The sequence below is a fragment of the Peromyscus leucopus genome, chromosome 8b (assembly GCF_004664715.2).
Source record: "Peromyscus leucopus breed LL Stock chromosome 8b, UCI_PerLeu_2.1, whole genome shotgun sequence".
Classification (NCBI taxonomy): domain Eukaryota; kingdom Metazoa; phylum Chordata; class Mammalia; order Rodentia; family Cricetidae; genus Peromyscus; species Peromyscus leucopus.
The window spans coordinates 88097943-88115290 of NC_051086.1; the positions used below are offsets into that span (position 1 = coordinate 88097943).

The 17348-nt window shown below is 39.2% G+C and overlaps 1 protein-coding gene across 9 annotated transcripts in view; it reads left to right on the plus strand.

Moving 5' to 3' along the window:
- Nucleotides 1-17348, plus strand: part of Kansl1 (KAT8 regulatory NSL complex subunit 1) — a 144453-nt gene that overhangs the window by 96281 nt on the left and 30824 nt on the right. For 6 of the 9 annotated variants that reach the window (XM_028882678.2, XM_028882682.2, XM_028882683.2 and 3 more), the window contains one exon: nucleotides 6735-6833. The exons of the other annotated variants lie outside the window; for them this stretch is intronic. In XM_028882678.2, coding sequence (XP_028738511.1) covers nucleotides 6735-6833 — 99 coding nt within the window. The remainder of the gene's footprint in view (nucleotides 1-6734; nucleotides 6834-17348) is intronic. 9 annotated transcript variants of the gene reach the window in all.

Here is a 17348-nt window from a genome sequence, read left to right on the forward strand (position 1 = left end):
AAATAACTGCACAACCTCATTCTCAGCATGAATTTTGAAGGAGTAATCTTCGGCTCAGCCTAGCAGATAAGTCTTAAAACTTACTCCAATTATACATTAACATGAGTTTGGTTTTTATATAGCGGTATAATAATAGAGGTCTTTTTTTTTTTTTTTTTTTTTTTTTTTTAAAGTGCACCAGGCCCTTTTCTAAATATTTTAATGTTATCCACATTCACTTTAACTAATTAGTTTGGTGATTCTGGACATTAATTCCCTGCATTTGCACATCCTGCACAAGTACTAATATTGTGCTCTATCTTCAGGGTCTTACTAATTAACCCAGGTTGTCATTAACTCACTTTGTAGCCTAGACATGGGCTTGGACCATGAGGCCCAGCTCATGGTTTAATTTTTATTTAATTTATTCCAGGATTTTAAAAATAAACAAATGAAAGGTCATTTAAATGAGTGCACAGAGCTGAGATTTGAGTATCTAATTCCAGGGCTGTGGTTCAATTTAGCAGTTGCTTTGTTTACTTTTTTTACATACAAAGTGGGAGGATATTTTTCTCCTGCGATAGTAGATGTGTCAAACTGGAGAAGAAGTATGCTAAGTACTGCCAAATTTCACTTCCATGATTTGCCAAGCTTGCATGGATTGTACTCCCCCCCACCCCCACCCCCCAGAGCTGAGGACCAAATCCAGGGCCTTGTGCTTGCTAGGCAAGTGCTCTACCACTGAGCTAAATCCCCAACCCCTGTACTTCCTTTTTTATGAGATGATTTTATGCTTGGTGACAGCTGGCTGAGTTGTGAATTTGTCTTTGGGTAGGTTAGGGGACATGGAACTTTTTTTAAGTACTTGCCACATGTTATCATTAATTTTGTTACATATGAGGAAGCTCAGTTACATTTTCTGCCCTCCCTTCCCAAGGTGTCATTTAGCTCAGACTTGCCTCAACTCACCATGTAACCAAGGATGGTGTTGAATGGCTGATCCACCTGCCTCTGTCTTCCACGTTCTCAAGTTAAAGGTGTCTGCCATATTTGGCTTTTTAAGGTGGTGCTTTGTTGTATGTAAAGGTTTTTAGGCAGTCTCTCACTGTGTAGCACACTCTAGCCTAGTACTCTGCTTTGTAGCTCAGGTTATCCTCAGTTCAATTCTGCCCCCTTAGTTACTGGGGGTTATAGAGGGTGTACCATCATTCCTGATTTACTTTGCTATACATTGACCCCTCCCTCCCTCCAAGTTAGGGTTTCTCTGTGTAACATTCCTGGCTGTCCTGGTCATGAACTCACAGAGATCCATCTGTCTGTGTCTCTAGAGTACTGGGATTAAATCACCAACACCACCTGGCTGATTTTTACCTTTCTTAAAAGTATTCTATTCCAGGGGCCTTGAGAGACATTCAGCAGTTAAGCACAGACTACTCTTTCCAGATTTTGATTCCCAACACCCACATAGCAGCCGACAACTGTCAATAACCCCAGTCCCAGGGGATCAAACACCTTCCAAAGATATTGTATACACGTGGTACATAGACATAGATTAAGGCAAAATACCATATACATAAAGTAAAAATAAAGTTTAATAATAAAATTTTAAAGCGATCTATTCATTTAAAAAAAGGGAAAAGCGGGCTGGAGAGATGGCTCAGCCATTAAAGGCTAGGCTCAAAACCAAAAAAAGGGAAAAGCATTTGAGGACCATTGTGTTGCTAGGGGGTTCCAGGGTCTAGACACTGATTTCTGTTCTATCAAAGTTTGCTGTTACCTTCTAAATCTTATGTACTTACCCTCCCAAAGGTTCCTTTTGGAAATAAGTATTTTTGTTGTTATCTGACAAAAGTACAATTTCTAGTAATTCCTCCTTTGGGGGGGGGTTGCTTTTTTTTGTTGTTTTCCAAGACAGGGTTCCTCTGTGTAGTTTTGGTGCCTGTCCTGGATCTCGCTCTGTAGACCAGGCTGGCCTCTAACTCACAGAGATCCACCTGGCTCTGCCTCTCAAGTGCTGGGATTAGAGGCATGCGCAGCCACCACCCAGCCCTCCTCCTCTTTTGTACACTGTGGTATCATTAGATTTTTGTTTGGAGAATAGTCTGGCCTTCAACTTGTATCCAAGGGGGATCTTGAACTCATTTTCTTGTTGCTAACTCCTGAGTGCAGTACCACTTATTGTTTGTGTTGCACTCAGAGAGAGTATTGAGGACCTCATACATACTTACATTTTCGTTTGAATTTTCCTAGGTCAGCTAGTTAACTCCCCCCCCCCCCTTGTAAGATGTTTCCTTACCTTAGAAAAGGGAAAATAATGCATTGTTTTTGAGTCATAAAGATTCTTGACACGCCGGGCGGTGGTGGCGCACGCCTTTAATCCCAGCACTCGGGAGGCAGAGGCAGGCGGATCTCTGAGTTCGAGGCCAGCCTGGGCTACCAAGTGAGTTCCAGGAAAGGCGCAAAGCTACACAAGAGAAACCCTCTCTCGGGGAAGAAGAAAAAAAAAAAAAAGATTCTTGACACAAAGATCCATTGAGAAGTGCTAAGATAGTTTTTAGGTGAAATATTCATTCCTTAGAGAAGGTAGCTTAGAGATGTAATAGCAACCCAGCAGAAAAAAGGAAATTTCTTACTTTGAATACTTTGAAAGGGGAATGGTCTCTGAATAGACATAAGCTGATCTTGTCCTACCCACTTTAGGGACTTCTGCCTTGTAAACAACATAGTGCGTAGTTTGTCTGGTGTACCTTGGATGGGGAAAAGAGGCTGCAGGAGGGTCCTGGCTAATTCCTCTTACAGTAGCAGCATCTGTCATCTGACATGCATGCACTTTCCTATGCAGAAGTTCATTCATATATCTTTATCCAAGTTTTAGAGTTAATATCTGGTTAGAGGCTTATAAGAAATACATGTAAACTCTCTTCACACTATTTTCTTTTTAACACATTGTGTGCTTTTTGTCTTTTCATCATTTCTTTAGGACATATGTATTGAAATTTTACATCTAGTAAATAAAACTGAGGAAAAGCATAGAGACCAAGTTGGGTTTGATGTTAACAGCTACTTCTTTTGTGTAAGCAGTCTTGAGTATCCATTACTATTTTTTATTCTTCCTGTTTGGTCACCTGTGAAATTAAATGTCAGTTGTTAGTAAGAGAAATATTGAAGATGGGAAACTGAAAAAACACTTGAAGCCAAGCCTACTGGTGTACACCTTTAATCCCAGGCAGAAAGATGCAGACTGATCTCTGAGTTTTGAGGCCAGGTGGTCTATAAAGTGAGTTCCAGGACAGGCAAAGCTACACGGAGAAACCCTGTCTCAGTGGAAAGAAGAAAAGAACGAAAAGGGGGAAAAATGAGCATTGAAACCTCTGGATACAGAAAGAGCTAAGGCCTGGAATTTTAGTACTTAAAGAGATTGAGGCACATGGGTAACACACACACACACACACACACACACACACACACACACACCCTGAATTTAATAAAAATATGGAAGGGAGATGAGTGGAATCAACTGAAGACTTATACTTTAATAATTTATTTAACTATATACCATTGTGATCTCTCTCAATTCTTAATCTTTTGGTCCTTATTTAAACGCAGAAATTAACTTAGATGGGTATGATGGTACATAGCTTTAATCTCAACCTCCTGAAGACTGAGATAAGAGGATTGTGAGTTCAGAGCCAGCTTGGACTATGTTTCAAGTCCTTGTCTTGATTCCCCCATTAGTCACCACTCCAAATACTCATCTCAGCCTCATGAATTTTGCTTTGTTTTCTGAGATGGGTCTCATATATCCCAAACTGACCTTGAACTCCTAATGCTTTTGTCTACTTACAAGTTCTGAGATGATAGGCATTACTATCATACTCAGTTTAGATGGAATATTTTTCAGAAATAATATACAAGAACGCTGCCTTTTCAAAGTGTTTAACTTTAAAGTGGTAAGGTTTAGGGGGTCTGTTTTATGCTTACAAATTAAGGAAGAAAATATTTTTAATATTTATGTTTTTTGAGGCAGAATCCTATTATGGGCCTGAAGAATGACCTTGAATTTGTGGCCTTCCTCTTGATTCATCTTCCTCAATGCTATGGTGTTGGATATGAGCCACTATGCTCAAATGGAAGTTTCTCTTAAATGGAGAAACTTTTGATTGATGTATACTGCTTTATATTAAATTTGAAAATTTGAAAGTGCATTTGTGGAAATGTTTTAAGAGTCTTTTTGTGTTGCTGGGCGGTGGTGGCGCATGCCTTTAATCCCAGCACTCGGGAGGCAGAGCCAGGCGGATCTCTGTGAGTTCGAGGCCAGCCTGGACTACCAAGTGAGTTCCAGGAAAGGCGCAAAGCTACACAGAGAAATCCTGTCTCGAGAAAAAAAAAAAATGTCTTTTTGTGGTCTCATAAAGGACTTTTTCATGTACTGGAGTTTGAACTTGGGGGCCTTCACAGTAAACATGGGCTATGCTACTGAAATGTATCGTTAGCCCCTGAGCTTATGAATTTTAAAGTAATAAAAAATTTCAGTATCAACTTGGTATGGAACCCCATTTCTCCAAAGGTAAATGTTTCTCCTATATGAGTACTGGCCTCTCTCTTTTTTTCTTAGCAGTCTTCATTTTGTGTGTGTGTGTGTGTGTGTGTGTGTGTGTGTGTGTGTGTGTGTGTGTGTGTATACATAGTCCCATTCTAGTATAGTTAGATTTTTCTCTTTCAGAGAGAAAAAAAATAAAAATAAATAAAAAGACACCATCCCCTACCCCCACCCCTTAAACTACAGATTGTTTTCTTGGTGCTTTTAATTTTTTTCTATTTTCATTGTTTGTTAAATTTTTTAAATTTCACTTTATGTGTCTGGGTGTTTTGTCTCTGTGTATTTCCACTATGTGTTTCTGTGCACTACTTGTGTGCCTAGTTCCACAGAGGCCAGAAGAAGGCAATGTATCCCCAGGAACTGTGGTTACAGACAATTTTAAGCCATGGTGTGGGTACTGGAAATTGAACGTGGGTCCTTTGGAAGAGCAGCCGGTGTTCTTTTCTCCCCCCTTTCATCTCTTGCTTCATAAAGATGTAGAGTTAGGAAGGATTCTAGTGCTGGATCATTGGTTCACTAGTTCAAAAAGCTTATATTATGACCTAAAAAGCTGAAACTACTAATACAGTCAGAATCTTCAGGTGAATGTTGTGGCACATGACTATGCTCAGAACTCAGGAAATTAAGGCAGAAAGATTTGTGAGTTCAAGGACAGCTTGGGCTTCATAGTGAGATTCTGTCAAGAGGGAGAAGTAATTGGGGATGGGGAAGACAGAGACCTAAGATCCCCAGGAGGAGCTGGTGAGCTAGACTGGCCCGATTTGACAAGCTCCAGGTTCAGTGTGGGACTCTACTTCAATAAAATTCAGGGATGGAGAAAGACAACTTGACATTAACTTCAGATCTAACATTCACATAGATGCAATCACACACATACCCCACATACATATGCCAAATAAAACAAAACTACTAAGTTTACTTTTGAGGCTAAGTCTTACTATGTAGTTCAGTTTCACCTCAAACTCAATGTCTTTTTGACTCAGGTCTCCCAAGTACTAAAAGCATAAGCCTGTGTCACCAGCTAACTAAAAAACTTAATTTTGTTTGCTCTCATAAATAACTTCTTTCATATGATGATTATAAAGTCTGGATTTGAAATTGTTAGGAACAGATCAGTCTGAGGTATTATGTAGCTTCTAAGAAATAGGCACATTTGGGACCTGTTTTAAGAAGTTCCTTGCCGGGCGGTGGTGGCGCACGCCTTTAATCCCAGCACTCGGGAGGCAGAGCCAGGCGGATCTCTGTGAGTTCGAGGCCAGCCTGGGCTACCAAGTGAGCTCCAGGAAAGGCGCAAAGCTACACAGAGAAACCCTGTCTCGAAAAACCAAAAAAAAAAAAAAAAAAAAAAAAGAAGTTCCTTGTTCAGTTGCACAGACTATTCCATTTGTGCTTCACCCTCCCTTTTTTGTTTTTTGTTTTGTTTTTGTGCTCAGAGTTGTTTGAGTTCATGAATTCATCATTTACAAAAGTAGCCCACTGTAGTAATTCTTTATACACATTTATGACAGGTTAACTGAAAACCTTCCCTTGCTCATGTTGATCTAATAAAGTCTAGTTGATAATTTATCAGGTATAGTGAAGTACTCTAATTTGATAAGATTCTAGATCTGGTATGTCAGAATAAAAGGAGTGACATGTAAGACAAGCTTTGTAGGTGAATTATAGTGAAAGAAAAAGGGGAATGTGAAGGTCTAAATCTTTCTTTTAAATTCACACGCACATGCACATATATGCCATAGTGAGAACTTGGAGGCCAAAGGAAAACTTATGGAGTCAACTCTCCTGCTCCATCATGTATATTATCAGGCATAGCAGCAAGCTCCTGTACTTACTGAATCATCTCTGGCTTGTGTCTGAGTCCTAACATCTTGCTGAATTTGTCGCTGTTCCTCAACTTTTTGTTGAAGCCTTTTTGACAGGGTTAGAATCCAAGGCCTTGCACAGAAGGGTGCAAGTGCTCTACCACTGAGCTTACCTGCAACCCTGAAATAAATTTCAGGGAAGTAAAGCTGTTGCTTTTCCAGGCTGTTTTTGAGCCATAGGGTAAGGGAAAAGGCCTCTAGTTAACAAACTCCCTTCCCCAACCAATTTGAGATTAATTCCTAAGCTTGGAGTTTATACCACTCACACTGTTTTTCTACTCTTTGTCCTACAGGGGTTGATAGTCCTTGGGGAGGCACCTTTCTCAGACCATACAACAGACTTATTTTCACTTAGTTCTGAGGTGAAGACAGATCATGGGACTGATAAATTGGTAAGTATAAAAGTTAGAAAAGGGGGAAAGAAATAAGGTAGCTCTTAACAAGTCAAGCAAACTACAGCCAGCTCAAACACTAAGTTAGAGTAGTGGTTGAAATCAGGGCACTGTTGTTACAACATGCTCATACGTTTTTGATGGGGTAACTTTCTGAACCAGTATAACGTGTGCACGTGCATGGGTGCGTGTGTGTGAATGCTTTTTAAGTAAAATGTAAGATTAAGGCTGGGGATGAAGCTTACCTAGTAGAGGGATTGTATGTCATGCACAACTCTCTATTTCAGTTCTCAGCACTGCATAAGCCAGATAATTCCAGCACTTGGGAGGAGCATCAGAATATCAAGGTCATCTTTTGCTACATAGTGAGTTTGAGCCAAGATTAGGAAACATGGGACCTTGTCTCAAAAAAAACAAACAACAAAAAAAAAAAAAAAACAGCCCACAAAAACATCAAAAGTTGGGTTAGCCTTTGGGAAAGAGGAAGTATGATAAAGGTGTCCCATTTAGGGTCAGACATCATTAAAAAGATTATAAGAGCCAGAGATGTTTAATGACAGCTGGGAAACAGTGTCTTTCAGACATAGCAGGGCAGTTGCACATATAAATTCATAGTGGTTATGACAGTATGTATAAGACCTGTATAGATTCTCTAGCCAGACAAAATACCAACATAGAGAGAAGAGGTGAGGTAGTCACAAAGTCCTACCTATAGCCAAGAAGTTGCCACCCACTGTAGCTGCTGAGAGGGAGTTAGGTTTTTCCAGCGGAAGGCCACTCATTCAGGAGTATATAGACAACACAGTTGTAGTTTGTCGGCTAGGGGGACTGGGGGTTGGAGACAGACTCTCTCTTATGTAGTCCAGGCAATCCTGGAACTCACTGTGTAGACCAGTCTAGCCTTGAACACACAAATCCTCCTGCCTCTGCTTCACAGAGTGCTGAGATTAAGATTAAAGGCATATGTCATGATGACTGGCTAGATTTTTTTCTTTTTATTACATAAATTTGGTTGTGTAGGAAAGGGAAGAGTAGATATGGGAGGAGATGGGACAGGTATGTCTGTAAATATGACCAAACACATTGTACAAAATTCTCAAAGAACAAATAAAAAGAGCAAAGGGTTAAAAAAAAAAAAAAAAAGTCAGATTAGAGAATAATACCAAAAATACTTTTGTGAATGATTCTTACTTTGTAATGAGAATAAAACTGCCATCTTAATAATCTTCTATATTATTAGGTCCTGATTCAAGTTTTTTCTTTATCCTTTCTCCTTAAAAAGGTGCTACTGACTTTTATGAATATTAACATTACTTGGTAGAAGTTTCAGTGACTTTGAAACTACAGACTTTGTTGATGTTAATGTTTTCTTTTGGCTGTGCTTCCTAAAAGAAAAAGAAATTGTGCGTGGTGGTGGTGATTGTTTAAGTTAAATTAAGGAGTTTACTTTTATCTGCAACCCAAAATACTTTGTCATCACTTATTTTCTATTATTATTAGTATGAACTCATGATTTGGTGAAAACCAGTTTTTTCCCAAGGAAGAGCTTAGAGATGTCTGAATCTTGGATTGGTCTTTATCTAGTTCTGCTATTTTTGGTTCATGCTTGCTTGCTTTTTCTTGTCTTGAGACCCGGTCTTGCCAGGGCAGTGGTGGTAGTGCACACCTTTAATCCCAGCACTCGGGTGGCAGAGGCAGGTGGGTCTGTGAGTTCAAGGCCAGCCTGGTCTACAGAGCGAGATCCAGGACAGTCAGGGATAAACAGAGAAACCCTGTCTCAGAAAAAACAAAAACAAACACAACAAAATCCAGGGTCTATACTGTAGAAACACTGATTATAGTGTAGCATTACTAGAGATGAACAGGTATTCGTAATGTTTGAAGGAGAAAAAAATATTGTATTTTGCTACATAGTGAGTTTGAGTCAAGATTAGGAAACGTGGGACCTTGTCTCAAAACACACACACACACACACACACACACACACACACACACACACACAGGTGGGTTAGCCTTTGGGAGAGGAGGAAGTTTGATAAAGATGTCCCATTTAGGGTCAGACATCATTGGGGAAGAAGAATAAAAAGATTATAAGAGCCAGAGATGTTTAATGACAGCTAGGAAACAGTGTCTTTCAGACATAGCAGGGCAGTAAAAATACAATTATTTTGTTCTCCTTCAAAACTACACAGAGAAACCCTGTCTCAGAGAGAGAGAGAGAGAGAGAGAGAGAGACCCAGTCTTTAGGCAGTGGTGGCACACACCTTTATCCCAGCACTTGGGAGGCATAGGCAAACAGATCTCTGTAATTCCAGAACAGCCTGATCTAGAGAGCTAATTCCAGGATAGCCAGGGCTACACAGCGAAACCCTGTCTCAAACAAAAATAATGGAGAACGGGGTCTTAATAAGTTTCTCAGGCTGGCTTCGAGCTCTGTTAATTACTACCTTTCCTGTTGCTGTGATTAGATAACCTGATGAAAGGATGCTCATACTTCCAGGGTATAGTATGTCACGGCAGGGAAGTCAAGGAGCTTGTGACATAACTAGTCACACATTCTATCAGCAGTCAAGAAGCCAAGAGCCATAAATTCTGGTGCTCAGTTATCTTTCTTCTTTATGTAGTTTAGGACCCTATCCCAGGGAATGGAGCCACTCACTAGTTAGCCTAATTAAGATAATTCATACACAGGCCTATCCAGCCATCAAGAAACCTTATTTAAAACAACACACACACACACACACACACACACACACACACACACACACACGAAGGCTGGAGAGATGGCTTAGAGGTTAGGAACACAGGCTGCTCCTTCAGAGGAGTAAAGTTAGATTCCCAGCATCTATGTGGTAGCTCATAACCATTTAATACTCCAGTCTGAGGGAATCCCATGCCTCTGGCCTCTGCAGGCTGTGTGTGCGCATGATGCACAGACATGCAGGCAAGACAAAGATAGTAAAGTTAATAAGTCATTACCAGTACAAAGAAGAAAAGATAAAAATTGCCAACATGAAAAAAGACTATCACTACAGATTTTACAAATAATAAAATTGTATAAACAGTTTAATGCTGCTTTGGCTACATAGATGAAATACTCAAATTCTATAAGAGATACAGATTTTGAAACTGACTGCCCCTATCTTTTACCCCTCCCCATCAATGAACATCACAGTCTCTAATAGAGAAGATAGTAATGTTTCCATATAACTTACATGTACCTCCCCATATTCTTTTGTCTCTTAAATAACATTTAAATTACCTCTCATACATAATATACATTGTATGAAGGAATAATAACCCCAAAAGTCTGTGAATGTTCTATACAGATATGTTTTTCTGACTATTTTCTATTCATTGTGTGTTGACTCCATAGTGGTGGCATTTGTGGTTACAGTGAGCCAAATATAAGTAAGTGAATAGCCATGTTTTTTTCTAATAAATTGAATTTGGTTTTGCAAACATTTTCAAATTAAATTGATAAGTGCAGTGTACCCAAAATCTGATGGAAAAAAGTAGAAGGAAAAATTTCTAACCATTATTGTTCTTCTGAATGCAGAAGCAAAAACCTTCAATAACATAGTAGCAGATAAAATGAATGAATATAGGACGTGTCATAAACAACAAAAAGGCTTCTATTGGTGCACCATTAGAGTTAGAGGCCTTCATTAGAGTTAAAAGCCAACTGGATAGGCTGCTTCAAAAAACAAACCAGGCCTTGAGTGGTGGCTCAGCAAGTAAGAATGCTTGTCCCCGAGCCTGATAACCCGAATTCAATTCGTGGGTTTGGAAACTTCACGTGGTGAGAGGAAAGAAAACTCCCACAGGTTATCTTATGGCCTCCACACATGTACTTTAGTATGCATTTACCCACACACAAATAAATGTAACTTAAAATGTTTAAAGAAATAAAATTGTCAGTGAACTGTGACTAGAAGCAAACTTCCTTAGAAAACATATATTCACTGTTAATACTATTTGGTAAAACAGTGCATTTTTGCCTGTGTAGAAGAAGGAATATTGTAAAGGCATTGTACTTTGTCATAGCTAGGATATAAGACAAAGCAAAACTCAATTTTGAAAACTTTATGCAGAAGCCATTAGACCTTTCATATAAAGATCTCACGATAAAAGGTACATTGCTGGGCAGCAGTGGTGCATGCCTTTAATCCCAGCACTTGGGAGGCAGAGCCAGGTGGATCTCTGAATTCGAGGCCAACCTGGTCTACAGAGTGAGTGAGATCCAGGACAGGCACCAAAACTGTATGAAGAAACCCTGTGTTGGGGGGGGGTGTCAATACATTAAATTTAGTTGCATTTCGATTTATTGGCAGCAAGTAATTGAATAATTACCATCAAGAAACAGTAAAGCGGTGGTAGCACATGTCTTTAAACCCAATACTTGGGAGTTAGAGGGAGATAGAGCTCTGAGTTTGAGGCCAGCCTGGACTACAGAGCAAATTCCCGCACAGCCAAGGCTGCACAGAGAAACCCTGTCTTGAGAGAGAGAGAGAGAGAGAGAGAGAGAGAGAGAGAGAGAGAGAGAGAGAGAGAGAGAGAGAGAGAGAGAGAGAGAAAGTAAAGCTGAGTATATGGTAGTACACACATGTAATAACATCACATGCTAGGTAGGAGCAGAAATATCAGGAGTTCAAGGTCAACCCTGACTATATAGTCAGTTTGAAGGCAGCCTGGGATACATGAGACTGTCTCCAAATTAAGAGGAAGAAGAAACCAGAATAGAGAGAATGGCACATGGTGTGCAGTTAGTTACTTTTCATCAAATGTTAAGATAATTTATTGTGGGCAAGGGATGTGAGGGATGTGGCTCAGTGAATTTATGTAATAGCCCTTATTTGAAGAAATCTAAAGAAATTTTAAAAATTGGTTTTTTTGTTCTGAGGCAGTATAGGTCAAGTTAAGCATCAGAGTCTCAATCCCACTGCTTCAGCCTCTGAAGTGCTGTGATTACAAGCAAGAACTGCCATTACATACAATAATGTCTTTCCTTGTCATTCAGTTATTTATTTAGTGTGTGTGTGCTGGGGAGGGGAGCAAAAGGTTGATATCTGTTGTTTTCCTGTTTGCATTCCATCTTTTATATTGAGATCCTCACTATAAGGCAGAGTTCTCCAATTCAGGTAGTCTAGCTTTGACAGCTTGCTCCAGGGGCTCCATTGTCTCTGCTTCCCTGGCTCTGGGATTATAGGAGGGCTGTCACTCTAGCTCATGATTTATGAAAGCTCCGGGGATCCAAATTAAGATCCTTATGCTTGCTTGGCAAGTGTTTTACTCACTGAACCTATTTGCTCAGCTCTTTATTCAGTTACTTGTTTCATAATAGATCTGTGACCATTGATCTTATTTTATATGGGTTCTTTTTTTAGATTCATATGCTTGAATTATCTAGTTATGACATTGGGATCGCCTTTAGATTGGCCCCTATGGCATTTTTACTTGTTTAGTTACTTGTTTTATTTTTTTTTGTTTTGAGATAATATGTGACTAAGCTGCCCTGGCTGGCCTTGGAGAACATTGTCTAGAAACCAAGATCTGGTTACTGGTTACACTCAATGTTATCTGTATCATTGATTATAAGATTTCTCAATAGATAAAGCCAAGAAACTTAACTACTGGTGTTCATATATCTAACACATCTATTTTATTTCATTATCTGTTTATCTTTATGTTTTAAAAATTATGAGTTGGCGCTATCCCAGCACTACTAGAAAGGCTTTGGGCAAAATCAAGAGTTTAAGACTAAGGGCTAGATAGCCGGGCGGTGGTGGCGCACGCCTTTAATCCCAGCACTCGGGAGGCAGAGGCAGGCGGATCTCTGTGAGTTCGAGGCCAGCCTGGTCTACCAAGTGAGTTCCAGGAAAGGCGCAAAGCTACACAGAGAAACCCTGTCTCGAAAAACCAAAAAAAAAAAAAAAAAGAGATGGCTCTGTAGTTAAGAGTACAAGTTGCTTTTGCAGAGGACTTTCATTCTTTTCTCGGCCCCCTGCATCTGCTGTGGGATGTCTTGGTGTATGCTGTGAATATGTGTTGCTCTCACTGGTTGATAAATAAAGCTTTTTGGCCAATGGTGAGGCAGAATAAGGTCAGGTGGTACATTCAGACTGAAGATGGAGATAAAGAAGAGTGGAATCATGAGAGACACTAGCCCACCACCCAAGGAGCAACAAGATGCCAGCATAAACAGCTATGTGGCAACATATAGATTAATAGAAATAGGTTGATTTAAGAAGAAAGAGCTGGCTAGTAAGAAGCCTGGGCCATGGACCAAACAGTTTGTAATTAATATAAGCCTCTGTGTGTTTATTTTATAAGCTGCTCTGGACTGGGCTGGATACAGGAAAACTTCAAACTACATGCATCATGACTCACAACCTATGGAACTCCAGTTGTAGGGGATCTGATGCCTTTCCTATAAAGGCACCAGGCACCCATACACATATGCAAGGAAAATACTCATGCACATAAAATAATCTAAAAAAGAAAAAAATGAGATTGAGAACAGCCTGGCTACATAGTTAAATCCTGTGTCAATAAACAAACCAACCCATTGCTAACAGTTCATCATAATAGTTTTCACTTTGTTATCAACAGTTACTTGTTTATTTTTATTTTGTTACTTGATACTGCTTTCCAAGGCTGACCTCCAACTCACAGCAGTCCTCTTAACTCGGCCTCCAAAGTGCTGCAGTTAGATATGTGTGTCACTACATTTGACAATAATTATCTATCCAATAGAATACCTATGTAAAATAGTTTTATTAACCCCTGGTCATATACAGTGTGAAATATTACTACCCTAGAGTATAATGCTTGGGTACAGAATATTAATGCTTATCTTATCATACAGTTCAGACTGTTTTCTGAAGTAGAAATTAATTTCTTTCTTTATGGGTTTGTTGTTGGTTTCATTGTTGTTGTGTTTTGTTTGTTTGTTTGACATAAGGTGTTTCTACATAGAACTGACTGTCCTGGCTCTGTCTCTGAGTGCTGGGATTAAAGGCATGTTCTATTCTTGGCCTTCTTTATGTCTTTTGTGGTGGTTAATAGTGTTTTTGTGATAGGGGTCTATTTGTTTATAAATACTGGCCTGGTGGCGGTGGCTCACGCCTTTAATCCCGGCACTCGGGAGGCAGAGGCAGGCGGATCTCTGTGAATTCGAGGTCAGCCCGGGCTACTAAGTGAGTTCCAGGAAAGGCGCAAAGCTACACAGAGAAACCCTGGCTTGAAAAACCTAAAATAAATATATACATACATACATACATACTATATTCCACTTCACAAAATGGTTGAGGGATTTGGGGATTTTTTTGTTTTGGGTTTTTTGCTTTGTTTTGTTTTTTGTTTTGGGTTTTTTGTTTGTTTTTGAGGAGAGGAGGTTCAAGAAACAATTGTATGGTTCTAAAAGATACATTCTTTCGGGTTTTTTCTTTTTCTTTTTTCTTTTTGTTTTTTTAGCTTTTTTTCCATCTTCCATTAGTTTTGGATTATCTTTTCCTTGGTTTTAGTTTTGTTTTATTGTTTTGTACACAAATAGGCACTTGTACATTTTTGTTGTTGATATGTTTATGTTGTTGTTTCAAGATGAGATTTTATATAGCCCAAAAACCTAGTATGTAGCTGAGAGTGACCATGGTTAAATGACCATATAGCCTTAAATTCAAAAATTGAGGATTTTGTTTAGTGAAAACATTTCTTTCTTGAGTATTGGTTAATAATGTCAGTAAAGTATTATATGTTGGTTATCTTTTGTCCTTTCCATACTCATTCTACTTTATAGAAGTGATGGGAAAAACAACTGAACTATTAAGTCTTAATATGGTTTCTCACAAGAAAGGTATGCTAAAAATGTAAGCTATTGCTTTTTCAGTAGTTGAAGATAACATTCTTACCTTTGGTTAAGCAGGAATCGTTTCTTTTCCTTGAGTTATTGCATTTTCTGGGGATGTTGAGTGAGTCTTTGGTCCTACAAACGTTTGAGGATAGAATTAAAGGGATAGAACCTGGCTAAGAAATACTGATCCATAACAATCTTTTTGAGTAAAATTGGCTGTAAATAACGAAGTTAAGCAATAAGAATTTACAAGATGGTTTTCAGTTGGTATTTCCTTAGATTATACATATTTGCAATACTGTATATAAATATAAATCTTGGTTGTAGGTTTATTGGACTTACAACATTATTCCTTTTGAAATTTTGAAAATAGTAGTTCTAGGGCCTAGGGATGAAAGCTCCTGGTTCACTTGCTAACACCATATAAGCCAGCTCTAGAGCGTTTGAGGCCAACCATTGATACATGAGAATACATGTCTCAAACAGATACCAAATTGTGTAGATTTTCTTTAATGATCAATCCGCAAACAGGAAAGTGCAGTGAGGTTTGTGACCTCATTTTAAAATATGCTTAAACTGATACCAGATAAGTAACTTAGTGAGAGTCTCCCACTTCCATTTAGGATAATTTCCTGACCAAAGTGCTAGTTTGTAGGATTGAATGGTATATTGTGTATGTCGCTAACAATATTTACTGATATCATTTAAAACTGTTCTTGATTATCAAGCTGACAAGATGACTTAGCTGGTAAAGGCACTTGCTACAAAAGCCTGGTGACTTAAGTTCAGTCCTCCTGCACCTACATAAAGTTGGAAAGGAGAGAACCAACTCCACAAAGTTGTCTTTTGACCTCCACGTACAGGCAAGGGCACACACAGACCCAAGCTATTTTAAAGAACAAAAACCCAAAACTATGCAATGTATCATTGAGATGATGGGGGCTTTGAGCTAAGAAGGGGTTCCTTTGAAAGCTTGTGCTTGTGTGTCCGCCCACTCTATAGAACCTCTACATAATATGACTCTTCAGGGATTTTTGTCACGTTTCTCTGCTTTGGCTAAAAGGGCAGATTATCAAGTCTAGTGCTTGCTTTTTCCATTGCTATGTGAATTGTTTTATGCTTAACCTTACTCTTTCAATAAAAAAAAAGTTGACAGTATGTATCCCTTTTAATTCTCATGATTATTCCAAAAGGCAATCCTTTGTGGCCCTGCTTTAGACACAAGGATTATAAATGCATTCTGCCTGCCACTTTAAAACTTTTTTATCCTTTTATGTAAATGTGAGCCATGTAATCGAGTTCATCTGAATGTTTAAAAAAAAAAAAAAAAAAAAAAAACTGGGGCTGGAGAGATGTCTCAGAGGTTAAGAGCACTGGCTGCTCTTCCAGAGGTCCTGAGTTCAATTCCCAGCACACACATGGTGGCTCACAACCATCTGTAATAAGATCTGGCTCCCTCAGGTTGGGGATTTAGCTCAGTGGTAGAGCACTTGCTAGGCTCTATGCTCTAGGCCCTAGGTTCGATCCTCAGCTCAAAAAAAAAAAAGATCTGGCTCCCTCTTCTGGCCTGCAGGGATACATGCCAACAGAACACTGTACACATAATGAATAAATAAATCTTCTATTTAAAAAAAAAAAAAAAAACTCATGGAAGCTTCTGTGATAATGCCTACTCTTTGGGCCAGGGAAATCCGATTCTTTGACTCTTACAGTTTAAGGCAAGGTCTCTGCTGGGTGATGGTGACACATGCCTTTAGTCTCAGCAATCAAAGCAGAGGCAAGAGAATCTCTGCACCGGAGGCCAGAGTCTACAAAGTGAGTTCCAGAACAGCCAGAGCTAAGTGCAGAGAAACCCTGTCTTAAAACAAACAAACAAACAAAGACAGGGTCTCAGTTTGTAACTCTAGCTGACCTGGAACTTGCTATATAGATCAAATTGATCTATCTGCCTGACTCTATTTCATGGAGGGCTAGAGTTAAAAGAATGTGCCACCACATCCAGTTCCTTTTTATACTTTCTTGCTGGAGGTATTTAAGACATTTGAATTATACTTTCCATTTTCTGAAAACACTAATGATGTGAGCCCCTACAGTAGTAGTGATCAAGCCCAAAGTCCATCTGGATCAAGATTGTTCATTAAATACTTGTTAACATGTTTGCAGCTTTTTAGACTGCAGAATAAGGTGTGTACTTTTTGTCTTAAGGCATTATGAATGTGTCTAAGAAACTGGGTAACGGGACTGGAGAGATGGCTCAGGGGTTAAGAGCACTGACTGCTCTTCCAGAGGACCTGGGTTCAATTCTCAGCACCCACGTTGCTGTTCACAGCTGCCTGTAACTCCAGTTACAGGGGACCTGAGACCCTCACACAGACAAAACACCAGTGCACATAAAATAAAAATTTTTTAAAAAGAAAGAAACTGGGTCACTTCACACATATTTGTAAGTAGTGTTCTATTTCTAAGTGGAACATAATGATCAGGCTTAGTATTTTAAGTTCTTTTCATTTGAGAATGATTTAATCTATTTCTCCAAATACCCTGCTTTTAATACAGGATTTCTCTCAAAGTCTCTGTGGTGATTTGGTTTGGTTTGGTTTTGGTTTTGGTTTTTCAAGACCGAGTTTCACTGTGTAGTCCTCCTGGTTGTCCTGGAATTTAAA